Here is a 24,702-nt window from a genome sequence, read left to right as displayed (position 1 = left end):
AAGAAGAAGAAGAAGAAGAAGAAGAAGAAGAAGAAGAAGAAGAAGAAGAAAAGGAGGGAGAAGGAGGAGAAGGAAGTGGAGGGGGAGGAAGGGGAATAAGGGGGAGGGGGCAGGGGAGGAGATGCAGCAACAACAGCAGCAGTGGCATCTAGACACAGACTCTACTCCCTTCTCAAAAAATAAATTCAGGGTGCCTGGGTGGCTCAGTGGGTTAAAGCCTCTGCCTTTGGCTCAGGTCATGATCTCAGGGTCCTGGAATTGAGCCCCACAATGGGCTCTCTGCTCAGCGGGGAGCCTGCTTCCCCCTCTCTCTCTCTGTCTGCCTCTCTGCCTACTTGTGATCTCTCTCTGTCAAATAAATAGGTAAAATCTTAAAAAAAAAAAACCTCAAAGAGGATCATAGATCTAAATGTAAAATTATAAAACTCCCAGAGGATAACAAGAAAATCTAGGTGGCCTTGGCTTCTGGCAATGGCTTTTTAGGTGCAACACCAAGGGCAAAGCCATGAATTAAAAATTCATAAGTTGGACTTCATCAAAATTAAACACGTCTGTTCTTCAGAAGATACTGTTATGAAAACTTGAGACACAGAATGAGAGAAAATGTTTATTAAATACATATCTGATAAAGGACAGTTATGCAAAAAATAGGAAGATGAACAACTCCTTTTAAAAATTGGCACAAGATCTGAACAGATACTTTACCAAAGAAGATACACAGATGACCAAAAAAGCATATGAAAAGATGTTCAGCATCATACATCATTAGGAAATTGCAAATTAAAACAATGAAATTCCACTGCATACCTATTAGAAGGGCAAAATCCAAAACACTAATAACATCAAATGTGGGGAGTATGTGGAGCAACAGGAACTCTTAGTCATTGTTGGAGGGAACACAAAATAGTACAGCCACTCTGGAAGACAGTTTGGTGGTCTCTTATAAAACTAAATGTACTTTTACCATACAATCCAGCAATCTTAGTACATACCCAAATGACTTAAATACTCATGTCCACACAAAACCTGCAAACAAACCTTTGTACCTACTTTATACATAGTTGCTAAAATTTGGAACCAAATACACTCTTCTATAGGTGATTAGATCATTAAACTCTGTTACATCCATACAATGCTACTTCTTATAGTACTAAAAATACATGAGCTATCAAGTCACAGAAAGACACAGAAGAAACTTAAATTCTAAGTGAAAAAAAGCCAGTCTTAAAAGTCTTCTTATTATATAACCCTAACTACATGATATTCTAGAAAAGGTAAAACCACAGAGATGGTATAAAGTTTAGTGTTGTCAGGGGTTTTGGAGGAGGGAGGGATGAATCAGTGGAGCACAGGGAATATGAGATTATCCAATTTGGGAAATTCAACGTCCAGTATTTCTTATACAACAAAAAGTAAAATGCTAGATTTAAACTTCCAGGGGAAAAAAAATGCTAGGTAAATATTAGATTGGAATATATGCTTTTTTTGATGATAAAACTGTCAAATATCAGCTATTTCATTTTAGTTTGATAACAGCTATGTTAGGATTGCAAAGTCAGGCAATAACTAACCATAAAAGGTGGTTATAATGATTATTAGGTTTTTATGTAAATATCGAAGAGCAATTTTCCTAATAAAATGTGGTCAGTATAAAATTGACAGATTTATTAATTTTTTTAATAAATAGTTACTGAATTCTTAGTATGTATCAGATGACATGGTCTGCCTTCAGAAGTATTGGGAAGGCTATGGCAGACTGGTAGTTATGGAGAACAATTGATGTGATGTGGTGATGCAAACATGTTCACTGTTCATTCTGAGGGGGCATCTGACATGCTCTCTAGTTTATAACCCACTATTCTCTTAGTGTATAGTCTAGTAGTTTAACTCTACCTTTGTAGTTTGATGGTCTGGGTTCAAGTTTCCCACCTCTGTTTAGTAGATGTGACCTTGGACAAGTTTTTGCCTCTTAGCTTCTGCTGTCAATCTATGAAATGTAGATAATACCTAACTCGCTGGAATGAGTGAGAAATTAAAGAGATTTGTCTTAGTCAACTCGAGGTTCCTGTAACAAAAGTAGCACAGACAGGGTGACTTAAACAGAAGTTTATCACAGTTCTGGAGACTAGGGAGTGTAAGTTCTAAGTGCCAGTCAATTTGGTTTCTGGTAAGAGTCCTCTTCCTGGTTTGCAGACAGATTCCCTCTGATTATATACCTGACAGAGGAAAGAGAAAAAGAGAGACAGAGCTCAGCTCTCTCTTATCTCTTTTGCAAGGGTACTATTCCATTCATGAGGACTCTAATCTCATGACCTAATCATTTTCCAGAGCCCCGCCTGCAAATACCATCACATTGGGTTTTAGGTTCCCACATATGAATTTCAGAGGGACACAAACATTCAGTTCATAGAAAGATCATATGTAAAATGCCTAAGGGTATAAAATAATGCTTCATCATTGTATGTGAACACAAGAATGGCCAAGACCTAGCTTTGCCTGCCACCAAGCAAATTGTATTCCTGTAATAATATTTTTTCTTTAAACAAACATGGGAACTTTGGTATCCTGGCTGGAACATAATTACATGAGAAAAATTTAATGACTAATAAAGTTTTCCATGAAAAACAAAATCTTTTATAGTAGATTTAGGACTCTGTAGCTCATTTTGTGCCTACGATGTCCTAGTTTATCTCGGCTTCCAAATATATAAAGAAGTGCTTATTTTCCTTTTTTAAATCATTGCATATTGCTGATCTTTCCAAAAGAGCTGGGCAGAGTTGAACAAAAATGACTAAAATGCACCCCACTGAGGTACTTTCCGGAATTCCAATCAGTATTCTGATTATTAATGTGTAACGAGGACCAGAGTATTAAGGCATGTACAAAGGGTCCACTCTCTGCAGCCAAACTGTACAGCCTAAAATCATCACAGTTATAAAGTTCAATCAGAATTTAATGCAAAGGGATATTTAGATGATTTCAGGAGAGTCCCTCAACTAAGATAATTTGAAAAACTCTACTATTATAGGGAAGAGCTCATCAAAAGGACTAGAATACCAAATCCATTGGACAAGACTTTCTCCCCCATTGTGATTGCAAGATGTATATTGAACAAGTTCTATATCTGTTAGTTGTTTTGAATTCTTATGCTGTGGTCTATGTCACAGTTTTAATATTATTAACACAGCCCAGCTTGCCGAGATCTCCACAGTGCTTGAGTAATGCAAGAAAGCCCTTTGGAGGTGTATTTATAGTATTATGTAGTTGGTACTTTCTGAGCTCACTCACTCTTTCCACTCTGTATTGATTATGAAGCTTAACTTTCAGAGAATAGTTTAATTTGCCTTATATACAATATCTTGAGGAATACCTCACCACAGTCTCCAAGTCCTGACAGCATTGTCCAGATGTCATTCAAAGCATATTTCATATTATGCTCTTCAATTAGCTGTCCAATTGGAGGTAGATGATAATATCAGTTACAAAGTTACATTCTTTTTTAATAAAATGTAAGATTAAGAAAGAAATGCAATGAAGGTTCCAAGGTTAAAACAAAAAAGATACCAACATGTAAATATAATTGAACTGGAAACATTTTTAATTAAGGATTTTTGAACAGATATTTAGAGAAAAGCATTTTAAAATGTTGCAATTATCTGTGTCAAGTGCTGTAGCCCACAGAATAGGGAATGATTAAATGTATCATTAGGACAAAGACAAAGTTAAAGATAGCTTCCCACCAAGTCATACTTAATTACAAAGTTAATGGACAGTGTCTCAGTAAAATTAAACTCTGACTACATCTTTTAAGGAGGATTCAAAATTATTATTAAATAAACATCAATATATTATGTTTTCTTTCATGGAAATTACAAACACAGCTTTTAAACCATTTAGAGAACTTGAGAATGCTTTTGTCTGTATTGATTTATAAAAATTATATTTTGAAGTTTGGAAAAATATTAAATTCTATAGAGTGCCTTTTCTAAAATATTTCTGATTGGTCAAAAATTATGTCTAAATGAACAGGAAATAATAACAGATGCATGTAAAGTATTCACATAATAAATATTTTAAAAATCCATGCAATTAATCACAATTAAATCACTTTAGGAGCAATATTATATCACTTTAGGAAGCAGTAGAAATGCTTGAAACAATTTTAATATTTTTGATGCTATGTGATGGATATTAATAGTCATATCTAGGAAATTATCAAGTATTATTAAATGTATAAATAGAGGTATCCATATGGTTCTTTAAAACTATTCTTTCCATTAGAAGAAAAATCCAAAACGTTTGATACATTGAAAAAAATATCTCAAATCAGCTGACATCTTGTATCTACAAAAGAGGTAGAAAGACAGTTTTTTAAAAAATGACATTTCTGAACACCTCATTAAAGCTCGCTGGGTAAGAAAGGTTCCTAGTTTTGAGTTTGGTTCTTTTCATAGCCAGGAGGCTTAAATTGTCTGATGATTCTGTTAGGCTTTTTAAAACTTCCAGTTTCCATTTCCTTTTAAAATTTAGTTATATGTGATATTGACATCAAACCATGATGCTCCAACAAAGACTTTTAATATCCTAATGTCACTAATAATAAATTGATATTGAACTTGATTATTCAGAGCAATGAAAAATAAATAGCAGATCAAAGATATTCTTATTTGTGCTATTTCCTTTAAACACATTGCTTGGGGTTCAAAATATTTATGCTTGTGCTATGGAAAAACTCTAGTGCTAATTTCCTCCGTTATAAGATTGTCCATTATTTCAGTCTTTTGTTTTGCGTGTTTCGTGGGCATTAAACAAACAAACAAACTCTTTAGAACACTGTTGTTATAGATGCATTTTATCTTCTACAGGACCACGTTAGAAGAAAAAGCAGATGTTATTTTCTATTTCTTAATCTTAATTAGATATATTCAATTCCTTAACTTAAAAAAAATCGGTCTCAGATGCCTGGGTGCCTCAGTCAGTTAAGTGTCTGACTCTTGGTTTTGGCTCAGGTTATGATGTCAGGGTCATGAGATCTGGCTCTACGCGTGGCATGGAGTTTGCTTGAGATTCTCTCTCTGCTCTTCCCTCTTATGCTCTCACTCTATATATAGAATAAATAAATAAATATTTTAAAAATTCCTGGCCTTATTGAAATTGAGTATGTTTCTTTTAAAATGAATAATTTTTATCTAGTAAATTATTTAAAACTTGACTTTCATTTCTATTTTGATCACAGTTTGTGTGATTTTAAAACATTTGACAATAGCTGATCAAAATGCATAAGATTAAGTATATTACTACCAATAAGTGAAAGATATTTCAGTATAGGCAAATTATGTAAGATTGGATTTAAAATATACAAGCAAAACATTATAATCCATCAGTCTTTTTTTAAATTTGTATGTATTATGAAGAACAAAATTTTTAACGTTCTGGTTTATTTTGCCTTTGTATACTTAATTTATTCATGAAGTCAAGTCAGTATATGTAAACAGTAAATAAGATTTGTTTGGGGGATTCAAAACTCATGTTACTGATTATATTGTTAGTTTCCATTTATCAGTGAGACTGCAGGTTGCTTTGCTTCTCTGCGACACTTGCATACAATCTGCACTTTACCTGTGTTTCCCACTATTTGCTAGACATTTCATTTTTGGCTATCTTGTGGACACATGAAACATAATACATTCAAAACAAGGATGATATCTTTCTCTAAAGGCATCTATTTCTTACATTTCATATCTCAATTGATGGCAGATTATCCTTGTACATGTGAAACATGTACAAACTCCAGAAGCTATCCTCAGCATTTCAAAAATCTGTTCTACATCCTACATCCCGGTACACTTAAATTGGCATTTCCTGACTAGTGAGATTCTACTCATTTTAGGAGCCTAAACCCAAATGGCCTCTTCTCAGTGAAAACCTTCCCAATTATAAAATAGAGCTATTAATCATTTCTCTGTTATCTACAGAGCTCCACTGGAGAACTTACAGCATGCTGCAGTATGTTGTTACTTATTAGCTGATGGTTTCAAATGCTGTTTCTGTGTACAGACCACTCCAAAACGTAGTGGTATAATTTACACAGACAATTTTACTGTGCTCATGATTTAGAGGGTCAGAAATTTAGGAAGGATCAACTAGGCAGTTTTTACTTGGGTATCTCAATATGATTGTAGGCAAATGTGGGCTTAGGCTATAGTCATCTAAAGCGATCATCTTCTGGACGTCCGAGACGCTACACTCACTTAGCAGTGAAGCTGGAGGTTCAGCAGGACCTATTGACTGGGTGCCTGTGTGTAGCTTTTCTAACATGGTGGTTAGAGTACTAACCACCCGGTTAGTGGTGGTTAGAGTGGTGGTTGGAGTACTTACCTTGCAGTCAGCTTCCTCCAAGCTGTTGTCCCTGGAGAAGCAGGTGGAAAGAACTTGGCTTTCATGATTAGCCCAGGAAGTCACACAGCATAACTTCCATTGCATTCTGTTGGTTACAGGTGACTCACACAGCCGAACTGACAAGTGACCAGCTCAAGCCTCCTCCTGCTCTCTTCTATCCTTCTAAAATGTGTCTTGCTCTCCATTTTCTCTATGTCTATCTAAATCCTTTCCATGTTCAAGGTCTGCCTCAGTACCACCTGCCAAAGCCTTTCCTGATCCCATCATTCAGCTGGGAGAGACCGGGCCCTTGTGGTTAAGTTCAGAGAAATATCAGCTCAAATTCTAGTCCTCCTGTCTCATCCATGTGACCTTAGAAGTTATTTAATCCCTTTATGTGAAAAGCAGAAATAATAACAAGATCTGCCTACCTTACAAGGTTGTCATGAACGTTGAATGGTCAACAGTAGAGAACATTCCCTATGACATATAGTGAATAGACAATGTTAGCGACCATTGTTATATCTTCTTTCCTCAAAGCCCACAGCATCTTATGTTTACCTTTAATGTGTCTATGATAGTCTTCCAATTGTGATAATAATTCGTGGGCTTATTTTGTATCTTTTGCATATTTAGTCAATGTTTTACAGGCAATTTATAACAGGCAATATGTCTGTCTTGAATACCAACTCAGAGCCACTCTCTGAGTTGTTAAGCTTCAGAAAATAAAAACAAAAACAAAAAACATGAAGAAACTTGCAGAGCTGTTTTTTTTTCTTTTTTTTTTCTGTGATTCCTTGTAACATGTTCTTCCCATGATTCCTCTTACAGAAATTAGAAAAGAAAAATCCATGAAGACGTCTTCAGTTTTGAAGGATAAAGGTAATAGTTCGATTTAATATAACACTAGGAATTTATTAGCAAAAATATCTGGAAAAGACCATAGTACCTTAGAGTTATCTCCTTTGCAGATGTGTGACCCCAAACTGCCCAGGTCACACTCATAAATTTGAAAACTTGTATTTATTGACTTATCCCTTAAACATTTTCTTCCAGTTCACTGTGACTTAGAAATGCTCTGATTTCAATTTCCAAAAGAAAGAGTAAGGATTTTCCTTAAATAATGAAAAGAGTAAAAAACAAATTTAGAAGGGAAGTAAAAGTTAGAAAGAAAATGCCGCCATGTGCTCTGATTCTCTTTTTCTATCCATTCACAAAATATGTATTTAGTGCAGAATCATTCCACGCACTTGCTTATCTCTGGAGAAATAAAGATGGCAAGGCAAGTAATAGGGAGGAAGTCTCAGGAATTGGAGCGTTGAATTATTCTTTTCAAAGACTCTTAGTCAAGTTTGGGTCTGTTTGAGTTTTGTCAGGCTCTTTGTTGCTATGAAAGAGCATGACATTCTTATTTAAATTTTGTGATCTCAGTCTTTGCAGTGGACTGGCTTTCCTTTCTCTCCATCTAAATCCCAGACCTCTTTCTAAGACTAATGTGCACATAAAACATCAAGACTTCTCAGACTACTTCAACTTTCACTGAACCCTCTCTGACTTCACAAACATATATTTATTATCTAATACAAATATACATATATGTTTTGTATTAATTAGCAGAAATGCCACCTACTTAAGTATCAAGAGCTAATACTATTCATGTTAATTTTTTAGATGGCCTGATAAGTACCACATTTGATAATTACTTTTTGTGCATCTAATATACAGTAATCAAAACATGTGCTCACCAGACACTGGGAGTACAAGAGAGGCGTGGTCTTTACAGTGGAATTTACAGTGTTAATTACATAATTAATTAAAATGGAAAGAATTATGGAAGACATATATGGGGTGCTGTAAGAGACTGTAATCAGGGATTCTAATCAAGTTTGGGGGATCAGAGAGGCTTTCCTGAAGAAGTGATATTTAAAAGTTGAGTAAGAAGAATGAGGAATTAGCCAGGCACAGCATAAGAATTGTTGGAGGGAAGAGCTTTTTACCAGTCACATAGATATGTACTTTATACATTTTGCTTCAGCAAGTTGTGCTTGAGATTTCAATTGTTTTATAAACAAAGAAGCTGAAGCATAGGTACATAATGTAAGCTACTTGGTATCTCATCGTGGCTAAAAGGTGAGGGCAAGAATCAAAGTCAAGCCTTTCAGACACTAAAATTCATCTTTTCATTTTACACAGATACTGCTTCCTCCTTAAAATAGCTTTCTTAAATATTTGTATTCTTCAGAGCCATTTTGCTTTGAGGGTAGAGTTCATTACCTAAGTTTGAAAAACCTATTTGACACAGATACATTGGCTCTGCTGTATGGAAAAATAGTCTTAGTCCTTTTGTTATTGGGGGGGGGGTCTCCAATTAATTCCCACAGAGAAGTTTAGTCTTTTCTTTCTCCAGTGATTATGTGCACTTTGAGAGAGACTCCTTCTCATTCTCCTCTCTCAATTCATCTGACAATTCATGAGAGCACTGTCCTTGATTGTGTGAGAACTAAAGGTGTTATTGAAAGATATTACCAGGAAAATCCAAATATATGTATGGCTATTTATATACACATACATGTATATGATTTGCAAACCATAATTTGCACAAGGTAAACCTTCCCTCCTTCTAATGGGTTACATTTATTTTGGTCCACAATTATACCACAAGAATATTTGGACCATATATTATTGTTCATAATAAAAGCAGCTCAAAAGAAAGATTGGAACTTACCTCCAAAGTAAACGTTGAGGCATTGATGATTATCAAAAATTTAAACTACTACTTAAAGACTTCACTTGTGCCAAAGCTTAAACTAGTTAGAAATGGTAGTTGTAAAAATCTGTCTAGGAGAATATTATCTGGGAGATTTAAATCCACACAGACCACTGAGTAGACTCCTGTAATTTCTATTTTTGTTGTTATTGTTATTAATGCACAATTGCAGGCAATTTTCTAGTGAATACTTTTCCCTCAATGTTAAGTTTCTACTATTTGCAAGATGTTTTCACAGTCACTAGAAAATCATGTAAATAAAGGTTCACTGAATATGATTATTGATTTAGAACTATTTCAAATGCACCTCTTTTCTTATTCAAATGTATTAATGTTGTCAAATGTCTTTGTTATGTATTAGTTGGATACTATTTTAGAAGAATTTTATTGCCATCTTTCCTTTATCTTCCTAATATAATTTATTATTACAAAAAAAATCAAAGAAAAAAATTGCAGTGTTACCTCTAAGATGTCAGGGACATTAAAAACCTCTGCAATATTACTGTTTTTGGAGAGGCTTTGAGGACTGAAGCTGAGCTGTGGCAGAATCAGAATGAAGCAATTCCACCTGCAAAAAAAGCCAATTATTGCACTGGAGTCACTGTATTTAGTGCTATTTCTATTAAGCAGCTAAAAGGTTGCCTACATTTGCCTGTCTCTTACTGCTTCCACTTTCACGTACACGTTAAAATCCACCCTGAAAGGGCACCTGGGTGGCTCAGTCTTTAAAGCGTCTGCCTTCAGCTAGGTCATGATCCCAGGGTCCTCAGATCAAGCCCCGCATCAGGCCCCCGCTCAGTGGAGAGTCTGCTTCTCCCTCTCCCACTCCCCCTGCTTGAGTTTCCTCTCTCACTGGCTCTCTCTGTCAAATAAATAAACAAATAAACAAACAGACAAACAAATAAGAAGGAAAGAATCCACACAGAAGCAATGCTACCACTGAGCAACTTCCTTGCTCAGATTACTTTGAGCATTCTAATTTATATCCATGCAGCTTTAAACATTCTATATTTTGATAATCAAGATCATAAGCCTACCTGTAGGCTCTCGCACAAACACAATGAAACTACCATATTTGTAAAATCACACAAAAGAGTGCTCTCCAAGGCTTTGCTCCCAAAAACAAAGCAGATGGCTTAAAAATACCTTTATAGTTAACCCAAGCCAACAATATACCTATCCTTCCTAACATAGAAATACAGAAGTTTTGGTCAGATTTGGTGTCTCATTCCCTTTCTGTTACAGCCTGTGGGCTGCCTAAATCAGATTAAAACCCCTTGAAGTCAAAAAGGACACTGAGAGGAAATGAGCTGTAGGAAGGTCCATGGAGGAGATGATCCAGCCTGGGAGCAAAGAACACCTTCCCATTACCGAGTGATAAAAATCACCTCTATTTTCTGAGCACTTTCTCCACACGTAAGGTGATAAGTATGTGACTTTCAAATACATTATGAAATTGCATTTGTTATTCCACCTCTTCCTTCTTTCTCCACCAATATCAAAGCAGTCTTATGGGTCCTCTGCCTCGGCCTTGGATTTTATAACTACTTTAATCTCACTGCAACATTTAAGAGAGCATACTGTACCTTGAATTCTCAAGTTCCAAGCACACACTCTCCTACCCTACTAAGGATCTGTCCCCATGATCACTTCTCATTTCACAATACATTAATTTTTTTTTGGTTTAGCCAGGAAATTCAAAAGCAGTAAATTACCCCCATTAGCTTGAAAAAAGTTAATGAAGCTTCTCATTCTGTTTATTCAATCCATGGCTCTTGATTTCATCTTCGGATGCTGGAATATAGAAAAAAATAGGCCCTATTTATACTTAGCACGTTAAATGACAACATGGACTTTTCCTTGTCACTAACTCCATTTAAAAATTTTCTGCAAACATATGGATAGTTAAGGCCGTAGGTTATCTACCAGGAAAATCTTGCTTTGAGGGACACAGCCACTTCAGTAGAACTCCTAAGTCCATTCTTGACACCATCCTTAGTCACCTGGACTCAATTCTAAGTGACTGCTTGCCTGGGATAGTCATTTACAAGTGCCACCATCATATTCTGCATTCCAACCCCAAACTGTACGGTGGGAACAAAACAGAGGCTGGCAGGATAGATTTTCTTTTCCTTTCCTTCCTTTCTCACTGCATTAAAAAAAAAAAAAATGACTTTTGTCAGTGAAATGGACACTGAGATGTAATGTTGCAGAGGAGGCAGAAAACTGGTTTATCTTTTATATAGGCCGTGGACAAAGCATGACACTGTTCAAGTCATCCCCCATTTATGTGTCAGGAACCCATGATATGATTAGAATCACTTTCTATTTGAACCTGGTAGACTAAATGATGTTTTATTTTGTTTTAACTAAGGACCACATTTTTAAGATGTCGGGAGTTTATGGATAAATTTTCTCTTGTATTTTATTTCAGTCTTATTCATGAAATTAGTTTGACTTGAGTCTCATACTAAAGAACCACATTTCCATGACAGATGCAGCGTTTTCCTTTGTTTATTTTTTTAAAAAAATCACACAGCCTGAAAGAAGTAAACTAAGCTAATGCTGATTATAATGGTTTTGGGAGACTTCTAGAAGCCATATATTTTTTCAAAATTACAGCTAAAATAAGTTATGATCCCTCCAAAAGCCCGTTCTCTTGAATGAATAAATAGATTGTAGCTCATTCAACAATTTACATTTATTTTAAATGAAAATGATCAGAAGTTGATGGCTTGTTGTACTCTATACTGTTTCCTTGTCTCTGTATGATTCAAACTGAAAGAGAACATCACGTAATTTCCAACCAGGTTCACCTTACTGATAGCTTACTGACTCCACTATATATGCGTTCTCAAATCCTTTTATGTTGGCTCCTAACAAACGCTCAATGTTTCTTTGCAGAGCCTATTAAGGGGAAAGAAGTGAAGGTTCCAGTTTCCCTAAAGGAAAAAAATAATACTGTATAATGAAATGTAAAATCACATTGACCTGCCTGCTGCATATTCAGTTATTTGCAAAAAAGTAATATATCATTTAATTTTCGGGCTTTTAAAACTATGACTTTCATATGCCCTTGTATATTTTTGAGCAAAGGAGAAAGGACTATTTTCTATCATAAAATTCTAAATTGTATTATGAAACAGCAAAGACAAGAGTAGCTATGTCAGAAATACCATGAAAGCTTTTAAAAATGCATATGTTATTCTGATTCTACAAGTCTGAAGTGGAAAATCTGCATTTTATAAATATCCCAAGGTGAATCCTATAAGGAATAGCTATGGAAACCAAAGATTTAAGATAAAAATACTTAACAATTCTCAGTGATAGCTTGCCATTCTGTTAAGTTGGATACAATAAAACTAAACAAATTTTATAGCTAAGAGGAACTTAGAGATAAATTATAGTCCAATACCCTCAATTTATAGATAAATAAAACTGGTATAGTCAAGAAGCTTTCCAAAGTTATCATGCTTTGCAATAGAGCCAGCATTAAAAATTTGATCTTCTAAGTCAAGCACTCTAATAATGCATGTTACTGCATTCCCATTATACTAAGCTCAAAGTAATGTGAAGTCTGACATGCTATACACCAAGTTATGTCCGCTAAAACAAAAGTAAATATGCTAAGTCCAACGTAATATATTTAGTTTCTAATTAACTCCAGTACTTTCTATGGGCATGGTGTCATAGTCAGAATTATCTAATATTCCTTGTTGTCAAGATAAACATGAGTGAACCAGTGAACTATACCTACTATACTGAATATTAGAAACGGAACCTGTTTCTACATTTACCCGAGGAGAAGATCTACAGGAACTAATGACCAATTAATGCAGAGGGACATAGTGGTAAAAATCCCAATTTACTGGCAATATTTTATTAAAAGGAAAGAGACTTTTGGTGAACTTGTAACATATGTGTTGGAGTTGGGAGAGTTATGGGAGAGCTAGGGGAGGGGAAAGCTGACAGAGAAATCAGTCAGAGATGAAGGGCGCATGAAGAGTCTTCATTAGTTAGTGTAGCAATGTATAAAAAAATACCCTTAAGTCATATTTTTCTAACGTTGCAATTAATTTTAAATTAAACAAAATTGCTATTTAATGAAACACAAAAGCACAACATGATTTCTTTTTTCTCAGCCCATAGGCGTACTTGATTTTCTTAAAAAGTATTTTAAAGCAACATAGACTTCAGACCTATTAAGGAATTTATGTTTCACTTAAGAAATATATTATCATATCTAAAGCTTTATCATCACTTATTGTAGTAGTTATTTCAGTTCTATATACAACTTTATGCTGTTCTGGTATAATATGTAAATTAGAATATTTTGAACTATAAGAGAATTCTTACATGTAATGTTAAATGTCCAGTAGATAGCAAAATGTAGCTACATTTTAAAGAATGAATTAATTGTGAAGAATAATGACATTCCTATGTATTTACCTAAACACTAATTTATTTTCAAGAAACTCTAGATTTCTTCAGCATGATCTGATTGGTGATTAGAGTGGACAGTTATATCACAATCTAAGCTGAAATAGTTTGATGCCATTAAATAATTTAATCATTTAATGATGCTATTATTCCTTTTTCAATGCAAAACAGAAATACTAAAAAAAAAGAGAAACATATTATAATTTTGCACATTTTTTATTAAGGAATTTCAGTTCAAAAGGATTTCCTCTAGAAGAAATGCATGCAGAATATATACATATGAATGAAAAATAATTCAGATTTCCACCAAAAAGCACTTGATGTGCATTGTAGTCTTTGATCCCTGGACACGTATACCTAAGAGCTTCCTTTCTCTTTTCCCGTCATCCCAGGTATCCTTTATTCGTCATCCTGTACCAAATAGTTAGTCTAGCACAAGCCAGTTCATGGTCACAGATAATAGTGTTGGAAAAGAAAGAATTTTGGAAAAGATACATTTTTTAACATTATACTCCTATTCATGAATGCTGAATTTTTATTATTGTACCATTTTCTTCCTAATTTTTAATGATGTATGTATAGACAAGGGATGGTTTGTATAAAAAGTCAATTAAATGCAGTCTCCAGAATTATGCTTATTTTATTGAAGTATAACTGACACACAATATCTTACTAGTTTCACATGTACATCATGGTGAATCAATATTTTTGTATATTATGAAATGATCCTCTGATCAGTCTTGTTACTATCACCATACAAAGTTATTATAATATTATTGACCATATCCCCTGTACTGTACGCTACACCCCCATGACTTACTTATTTTATAGCTGGAAGTTTGCACCTCTTAATCCTCTTCACCTATTTCACCCTTCTTCCACCTCTGGTAATCAACAATTTGTTTCCTATATTTATGAGACTGTTTCTGTCTTGTTTTGTTTATTTTGTTTTTTGAACTCCACATGCAAGTGAAATTATATGGTATTTGTCTTCCTCTGACTTATTTCACTTAGCAGAATACTTTCTAGATCCATACATGTTGTTACAAATGGCAAGATTTCATTCTTTTTTGTGGCTGAGAAATATTCCATTGTGTATATATGATTAGAGTAGGATTTAAGACAAAAAGAGAACAAATCTGAAAAGAAAAGATAAATTTCACACTGGGAAAATGTATCACAATGCATATAATGAACAAAGCATAAAGAACCACATTACACTTTTTAAATCTACAGATAAATAAAAAATAGAGCAAACACACCTGAAATGCCAAATTTGTCAACTTTTATTTATTTTAAAAATAGCTAATCGAACAAACAACCATAAAATTTTTTTTAATTTCTTTCAGTGTAACAGCATTCATTGTTTTTGCGCCACACCCAGTGCTCCATGCAATCCGTGCCCTCTCTAATACCCACCACCTGGTTCCCCCAACCTCCCACCCCCTGCCCCTTCAAAATCCTCAGATTGTTTTTCAGAGTCCATAGTCTCTCATGGTTCACCTCCCCTTCCAATTTCCCTCAACTCCCTTCTCCTTTCCATCTCCCCTTGTCCTCCATGCTATTTGTTATGCTCCACAAATAAGTGAAACCATATGATAATTGACTCTCTCTGGTTGACTTATTTCACTCAGCATAATCTCTTCCAGTCCCGTCCATGTTGCTACAAAAGTTGGGTATTCATCCTTTCTGATGGAGGCATAATACTCCATAGTGTATATGGACCACATCTTCCTTATCCATTTGTCCGTTGAAGGGCATCTTGGTTCTTTCCACAGTTTGGCGACCATGGCCATTACTGCTATAAACATTGGAGTAGAGATGGCCCTTCTTTTCACTACATCTGTATCTTTGGGGTAAACACCCAGTAGTGCAATTGCAGGGTCATAGGGAAGCTCTATTTTTAATTTCTTGAGGAATCTCCACACTGTTCTCCAAAGTGGCTACACCAACTTGCATTCCCAGCAACAGTGTAAGAGGGTTCCCCTTTCTCCACATCCTCTCCAACACATGTTGTTTCCTGTCTTGCTAATTTTGGCCATTCTAACTGGTGTAAGGTGGTATCTCAATGTGGTTTTAATTTGAATCTCCCTGATGGCTAGTGATGATGAACATTTTTTTCATGGGTCTGATAGTCATTTGTATGTCTTCATTGGAGAAGTGTCCATACATATCTTCTGCCCATTTTTTTATATGATTGTCTGTTTTGTGTGTGTTGAGTTTGAGGAGTTCTTTATAGATCCTGGATATCAACCTTTTGTCTGTACTGTCATTTGCAAGTATCTTCTCCTATGCAAGTATCTTCTCGTGGGTTGCCTCTTTGTTTTGTAGACTGTTTCCTTTGCTGTGCAGAAACTTTTGATCTTGATGAAGTCCCAAAAGTTCATTTTCACTTTTGTTTCCTTTGCCTTTGGAGACATATCATTAAAGAAGTTGCTGTGGCTGATATCGAAGAGGTTACTGCCTATGTTCTCCTCTAGGATTCTGATGGATTCCTGTCTCACATTGAGGTCTTCTATCCATTTTGAGTTTATCTTTGTGTATGGTGTAAGAGAATGGTCGAGTTTCATTCTTCTACATATAGTTTTCCCAGCACCATTTATTGAAGAGATTGTCTTTTTTCCACTGTATATTTTTTCCTGTTTTGTCGAAGATTATTTGACCATAGAGTTGAGGGTCCATATCTGGGCTCTCTACTCTGTTCCACTGGTCTATGTGTCTGTTTTTATGCATAAAATATTTATTTATCTAATTATTTATTTGACAGAGAGAGAGATCACAAGTAGGCAGAGAGGCAGGCAGAGAGAGAGGGGGAAGCAGGCTCCCTGCTAAGCAGAGAGCCCAATGTGGGGCTCGATCCCAGGACCCTGAGATCATGACCTGAGCCGAAGGCAGAGGCTTTAACCCACTGAGCCACCCAGGTGCCCCAACCATAAAATATTTTTATAATCACTGAAGCACTTGGGTAAGATTTATAATTTTAAATCAGGACTGACAAATGTAACTTATTTCCATGATATAGTAAAAGTCAAATAATTAAGAGAGAGACAATAGCTGGAATCTATCTAAACTACATGAAGCTTTTTAATAGGATATTGATATAAACCCCATTTTAGTTCTAAGATGATATATATAAAATAATTTGAGTAATCTAGGAAAATTATTGTAGTCAGAATTTAATATCATAGACCTGATAATATTTTATTTTATTTTATTTTTGAAGACTTATTTATTTATTTTGGAGAGAGAGAGCTTGTTGGGCAGCAGAAGGGACAGAGGAAGATGGAGAGAGAGTCTTAAGCAGACTCTGTGCTGAGTGCAGAGCTCAAGTTGGGGCTCAGTTTCTTCTGAAGACAATTTTTTTCTTTTTAGTGGGGCTTGAACTCACGATCCTGAGATCACGACCTGAGCTGAAACCAAGAGTCAGATGCTTAAATGACTGCACCACCCAGGTGCTCCAACTTGATAATATTTTGGAAGGTAGTAATACAATTCACAATTACTTCAACATATTGGAAGCTGGTTTCAATAGAAATGAATGTAAGGAATTCAATTTGGGACAAAATCAAATTGTATAGATTTAAGAGAAAAACACTGCACAAAAGCAGCACACTAGAATTTTGCCTTAAAGAAATCCTCAAGTGAATGTGAATAAAATATCCAACACCGGAATTTAAAAATACGAATTATATTGGTAATACAGACAATAATTAGCTCACATCACCATTGCTCTTTATTCTTTATTTCAAATGATTTTGGCCTTCATGGCCTGTATGGTATGTAGTTGATAAAATATCGTTCCTATTTTAAAGGTGTAAAAACAAACAAACAAACAAACAAACCATATTTTACATGTTTATGTACTCCACAAGCACTTTAGAAGATATTTTCTAGTAAAATAACCAAAACAAAAATCATTACACTTTCTATTTGCTCATTCACTCTCCTGTGTTTTTAATTTTTTCAATTTTTCAATTTTAATTTTCTGATTTTTCTCCAACCCTTTCAATATCTCCTTTTGGGTTATTTTCACAAAGTGCAAAGAATTATTATTTCAGAATATCATATTTGACTCCAAATATTCTTCATTGTGCATAAGACTTTTTTGTTGGTGAGGTAGATGCTTGGAGGGGTACTTTAATGTTTTCACTATGGAAGTTTCTTAGTTACAAAGAATGACCACCAGGAAATGAGAATTCCTGTGAATGTATTTTTGAAATGTGAAGTATTTTGTTCAAGCACAGCCCAGTGGAAGAACTGGTACGTAGCAGTTGTGTTAAATCTGGTTTAGCCCTTTAGAAGGTGTTCTACTTGGTCTGAAGACATCTGTGTTTGAGGTTTCCCACTTTCCATTAACCTTTCTGTAAAGATTCTGATTTTTGTGTTCAGCCTATTGGTTGTATATACTTGATCTAAATAAAACAAAATAAAGAATAAGTACAACCTTGGTTTGTATCAGGCAAAGTCAGAAAGTTTTAGCTTGTCCCTCCATCCCCTTCTTTCACTTCAGCTGCCACGTAACATGACATAATTTAACATGATATCATAAAAATAGCGGAAGACACTGAAAACACCAGTTTTCTTTTTTGCATACTTATTTTTAGATTAGGAATTAATAATCTTCAATTTCATATTTGCATGAAAGAATACAGTTTTCAGTTATTTCTGCTTCATAAAATTTAGAGGGTAGCTTCATATGACATTAATGATGACGATCAATCATTTAATTTGATATGAAAAAGTAAAAGCTTTTCTGGTAATTAAAATTATTTAAACATAAAACCATAGACAAAAATCAAGTGGCCAGCTACCTAATTCTAATTTTTTGTCTACAAAATTAAGCCAAACTCACAATTTTGCTGTATTATCTCTAACGATTCTTTTCTTAAAGAAGTTTATAGATCATATTAAACAAACTCGAATATGTGGATTATATACAGCAATATATTTAGAGTAATAAATAAGATTACAGTTGTAGCATTCAGAAAGCAGTACTGTGAGAAATCCATATTTTATCATTTATATTAATCAAAGTAATATTTCTGCAACAAATAGCAAAGTGAATAGTGAAAATAAAGAAAGACCTTTATGGTACATCTGTAAATAATTTTATTCTGCCACAACTTCTATTGAATTATAGAAATCACTATGGAACCAAGACTATCTTGACTGATTTTCCAAGTCAGCATTTGTGATATTCACTTTTATTGTAATTTTTAACTTTGTGTTTAATATATGCAGATCCTAAAGTTCATTTAATATTTGTTGTTTTTGCCTTAGCCAACTCTCAATAGTTATTGCAAGTTAATATTGAAATGAAAAGTAAATTTAAAGAAATGACTCTAGGAAACCTCTCACATGACTTCAAACATTCATTTTTTGCTCATAAACTTTTCATCACTTATAGTGAAATAGAAAGCTGCGCAAATAATTCAGGCAACTTACTTCCACCTGCAATTTTCTTTTGTGTTTTTCCCCAACTATTTACTCTTCAGTATTACTCAAAACATTTTTTGAGTCTCTACTGTGTTTGGAAAACTGGTTGGTTGTCTGGTTGCTTGGTTGGTGACCTTTTTAGGCACTGTGCTTGGTGTTGTAAACCCTAAATGATACAAGTCTTCAATTGCAGAATGAACATAGAGGCAGACATATTCATACAAAATAAAACCCAGATGTGGGAAATCCTTTCACAGCACGTACATATATTAAATCACCATGATGTACACTTTAAATATCTATCAGTTTTATGTGTCACTTACACTGTTATAATACTGAAATAAAAATAAAATAAAATGGAGTAAAATAAAATCCACTGGAGATAAGTGAAATAAGAATTTTGTCCAGTGCTATAAAACTATAAAGAAAAAGAACTTTAAAGCAAAGAATGCACATCTCATATTTAAACAGAGATACATTGTAATATAAAATGTAAAAAGGGGAACAAGCCTTTATGTATAGTTTTTCCCTTCAGGACAATTGTCATTTTGCTTAAGAGTCAAAGAACAATATGTGTAAATGATAATATATGGTATATAATGGTATACCATTAAGAACAGAGCAGTCAACATAATAGTATCTAAAATTACTCTATGACATAAAAACATCTTAAGATGTAGCCTTTGGCTATTTTAGAGAAGGTACTACCACTAGTCTTATGAGATGCCAGTTTTCTCATTAATCAAATTCTGCCACTATATTCTAGAAATTTTATGAATTTTTAGTTACATAGGTGAATCATATCTGTGTCTGTGTACGTTTACCTCTTTTGCTAATCAAAAATTTGATTAGAGTGATCTTTAACAAATAAGAAGTTTGTTTTGGGCAACAAGGTGACCAAAGGGAGGAAGACTAGGGTACAAATAGTTCAAGGATGTTGTCAAGAATCCAAGCTTCTGGCTTCTCCTTCCTTCCAACTTTACCACCATTGGTTTGTGTCTTTGGTCCTAAGGATGGCAAACTGGCTGTCATCCAGGTATCCTGTAACTGTTCTCACCGGGGACAGGACAGAGATTCAACACCTTTTCCTCACAAGACTTTGTCTATTTGGAAAGCAAAGCTTGTTTCAGCGGCTTTTGTCCACAACTTTCTGGCCATAACTGCTTCTCAGTGGCTGATCCAACCCCAAGAAGATTTGGGAATTTTTTAAAATTAATTAATTAATTTATTAGTTTATTTTTAAAGATTTTATTTATTTATTTATTTGACAGAGAGAGTGAGAGAGCACAGCAGGCAGAGCAGCAGAGAGAGAGGGAGAGGCAGGATCCCCACTGAGCAGGGATTCTGATGCAGGGCTCGATCCCAGGACCCTGGGATCATGACCTGAGCCAAAGGCAGATGCTTAACCGACTGAGCCACTGAGGCATCCTGATTTGGGAATTCTTGTACTTCATTTTCCAGCCTCTATATTAGAAGAAGGAAAGAGAAAGAGGTGTGAGAATAGATGTCGAGTGAACCAGCCTACAACATCGGCCAGAATGGGCAATATATGAATATAATTTCTTTTTAAATATATGAACATTATAATAAAATCAGAGTCCCCTGTGTATACTACCAAGATTGTTCTTTAATATTTTTTCACTTGAGAGTATTATCTTGAATTTTATCATATTAATATACAGAAAATACAATGGTATCCAAACATTGGATTTCAGATTTCATTGAAGTCTAACAGAAGGGATGAATATTAAGGAGGGATATCACACAAATAAATGAACACCTACAAAACTGAGAGAAATGCTTTGACAAAAGGTGCACTGTGCTATGAGTAGAGGCATAGAAAAATGTGACATAGGGGATGCCTTGAGCAGGGGCCTTCGGCTCACGTCATGATCCCAGCATCCTGGGATCGAGTCCCACGTCGGGCTCCTTGCTCGGCAGGGAGCCTGCTTCTCCCTCTGCCTCTATCTGCCAGTGCTCTCTCTCTCTCTCTCTCTCTCTCTCTGACAAATAAATAAAATCTTTAAAAAAAAATGTGACTTAGGTCGGGGAATCAAGGAATGTTTCTCAATGGAACAACGTTAGATCTGAGGTATGAAGATTAAGTAGGAATTTTAACAAGTGAAGAATTGAAAAAAGGAAAGAGCAAGGAGTACAAAAGTGTTTCAGCACAGTCAAATTTCTTGTGAAAGACGACAGTGCTATGGAGGTGTAGAAAGTGTTAGCAAGAGAGGTACAAAACAAAGATAAGAGATAATCAGAATTTTGAAGACGAGGAGTATGCAAACTGTGTTTCATGGCTGAAATCTGTAACATGAGATAAGAATGTTTGTACATCTTTAAATGGTTGAAAAGAATCAAAAGAAGAATAATATTTGGGGGTATTTAAAGCATGTAATAAATTCAAATTTCAGTATCTATAAATAATATTTTCTTAGAATACAAACAGACTTATTCATTTGTGTTTTCTCTGTAGCAGTCTGTGCCCTAATACTGGAGTTGAGTAGCTATAACAGAGATCAAATGGTCTATAAAGCTAAATATTTACTATCTGGTATTTTACAGAAAAAGCTTGCCAACCCCTGCTATAAGCCATATTAAGGATTTTGGTATTTAGTTTAAGGGCAGTGGATATACACAAAAGTATTTTATACATGTTTGAGGGGAAGAGGGCTGCATTCTGTAATGGCCACTATGGTAGTGTGTTGGAGAAGGGCAGAATGGGATTCAAGAAGACCAGTGAAGACACCTACTGATAATATCTAAGTGAGTGATTATGGTACCTTGACCTAGGATGATTTCAAGTGAAATGGAGACAAGAGGACATTTTTGACAAATATAATATTTAATAAGATTTTTATTTTATGTAACTAATGGTTGGTGATACCACTGACATGGGACACCAGGAAAGAAGCGGCTTAGGATAAGTCATAAGTCTGGCTTACATGTTGAGTTTGGGGTGCTTATAGGACATCCGAATAGAAATGTAGAGTTGGAAGCTGACTATCCTAGTGTGAGGTTCAGAAAAGGAAATTAGGTTGGAGATACACTTGTGGGATATGTTTACCAGTGTATGGAGTTTAAAGGTGCGGGCATGCATGGATGAGTGATGGAAAGAATCAAGGTAAGAAGAGCAAAGTTCTGAGTAAAGTTAGTAAAGAGTACGTTTAAAACTGAATCTTGAGGAACCCAGAACATTCTTTTTAGCATGAATATAATCAGGCATCTTGACGGCCAATACTAATAACCTGTCTGCTCTTCTTTTTATTTTCCAGAAGTTGGTATTTTATGCATTTTCCATTGTCACTAGTTTTTAAGTCTTATTCTGAAGGTTCCAATGTTGATTCTATAAACATTATTTAAATACTGATATATCCACATACAGACCTGCAGGGAAAAACTTGACAGTTCGTTGAAGAGTAGATATTATATACTCTGCTTCTATGAGAAAGAATCAAAAGCAGTTGGGCTCAGAGATTTATCCCAAAGAGCACCTTTTAGAATATGTTAACTAACATGTATCCATCAGAATATAACCAATGTTCCTTTACTACTGCATTATCTAGTGACCACAGACGTTCTGATGGCTAATGACTGACATAAAAAGAATCAAGTTTTCTTCTGAAAAGTTCTAGTTTTAATGTTATTTATTGTTCTAATTCTCTAAACTGACATGACAGTTATTTATTTCGTCTTTTGTAATTGATCAGTCTAACAAGCACATGAGACTAACTATATAGTTGGTTCATCATTCTGAATTTTAAAAGTTTTTTCTAATAACATTGCAATTCACAAATATCATCTTTGCTTATGACAATGTTCTCCTCTAAGAAATATTAGAACCTGCTGTGATACTGTTCTTAAAATTTGACAGTAGATCTAGAATACTAGATTTTATAATCAACATTAGTATTTTAAATTTTGTGTAATTTTTTTCTGTTTTTCTTTGTGTGCCTTGTTTCAGATTTAAATGTTGACATGATTTAATTCTGCTTTGAGTTATTTTAGGGAGAAAATATTATGACTATCATGTTAACAGTGAAGAAATTGATGCAAAAAGATTAAAAAATTATCTAAGGTTTCTACACTGGATTAGCTACTTAGTATAGTCTTAAATACACCTAAAAATAATCTTACTTTCCTTTGTTCTTCAATATTGGGATATATTAGCAAGACTTACCTTAACATGTCATCAAAGTTGTTTTTTTTCCCCATAACAATTTTTTGTATTTGGTAGGATTGGAGGAAAGTTACAGAGGATTTATCAATTTAAAAAAGACCAATCAGATTCAAAAGCATAAAACGTCCATAAGTGGGTGAGCCTAGTGGTGGGTATTAAGGAGGGGATGTATTGCATGGAGCACTGGGTGTGGTGCATAAACAATGAATTTTGGAAAAGAAATAAAATAAGATAATATAAAAAGAAAGTCCATAAGTGCCTTTACAAATCCATGATTACTTTCTTCCCGAAGAATTCTTAAAGTGAAAATTGAACCAGTGATGGTAGCTCTGTCACTCTTAAGCAGCATCTTACAGACCTAACACTTTCCCTGTTGTGCCCATTGGCCCAAAATGCCAAGTTGATAGAATGGGAAGGGGTTATATGTTGGTAAGAAAAGCACTTGAGGTTGCCAGAATTTTCTTTATCGTGATCATTGTCTTTACAGATTAATATATCCAAGCACTTCGAATTTTCATTTTCTCCCTCCAAAATATTAATGCACAATGATAATATATATACAACTATATGTATAGGAAATACATAAACAGTTACAAAAGTTAAGCCCCCATTCCTTCCTTGGTATTCTGTCCATTTAATCTCTCATTAAAGGGGGCAAAGTAGCATGAAAAAATGAATCACTGTCCTTTTGCATACCTACTTTTGTTGTCACTCCAAGCTGCCTTATGCAAATGTTCTAATATGCTTCTCTCCTTGAGGGGAAATTTTTAAAAATGTCACAGTAAGTTTTTTTTTCATTTTTCCTGCTTATTTTAAAGATTCTAAATGAATTCTTTTCTCATATATGGTCATGCACTATTTTTACATATTTGAGTGAGATTTAGGATGACCCATATTTAAACTTATGACCTTTTATTAACTTCATAGATTATTCTCACTTCAAGTTAAAGAAAATGAATGTTGGTACGCAGAGAAACAAGGAGGAGTCTAGTTAGAGACAGACTCTACCTTTGATAAGGAGAAACCAAAGAATGTCTACTTGCCTTGGCAATTGATTATTGCACAACTTTCTGAACCATTGAATGGTTTAAAGTCAACTGGCTCATGACCTGAAATATATTCATCCAGCCATCCTGCCATCTTCAAATAACATCATGGGACGTTGTTCTAACTGACTATTATTTGGGCAACCAATATGTGCAGCCTCTTCCAATTATTCCTCACTTATTTCACTGTGTACTTTGCACAATGGGAAACTCCAGGAAGGAAAGAATAATGAGGCACACATAGGGAGGCATCAAAGAGCGAGAAGATAAAGGCAAAGAGACACTATCAGAAATGTAGTACATCGTATTTAGCATATAGGAAAAACAAAGGGTCATGGAAATGAAATGACGACAGAATGAGACAGGAAAAATGTATATGTTGACTCTGTGCTGTGAAGGGAGAATGCCCTTTGGCTTATTTTGCATCTTTAGTGTCCACTCAGCAAACTTTCTTT

The 24,702-nt window shown here is 34.7% G+C and overlaps 1 protein-coding gene across 1 annotated transcript in view; it reads left to right on the top strand.

Annotated features, from left to right (window-relative positions):
• The window catches only part of LOC111147752 (triadin), a 296,121-nt gene that overhangs the window by 227,748 nt on the left and 43,671 nt on the right, over nt 1-24,702 (top strand). Inside the window, 2 exon segments of the mRNA XM_022503974.1 lie at nt 7,210-7,260; nt 12,050-12,098. Coding sequence (XP_022359682.1) covers nt 7,210-7,260; nt 12,050-12,098 — 100 coding nt within the window.

This window comes from Enhydra lutris, unplaced genomic scaffold (assembly GCF_002288905.1).
Source record: "Enhydra lutris kenyoni isolate GAN:26980312 unplaced genomic scaffold, ASM228890v2 scaffoldscaffold17, whole genome shotgun sequence".
NCBI lineage: Eukaryota > Metazoa > Chordata > Mammalia > Carnivora > Mustelidae > Enhydra > Enhydra lutris.
Note: the sequence above shows the minus strand (reverse complement) of the source record. Positions and strands in the feature narration are given on the sequence as shown.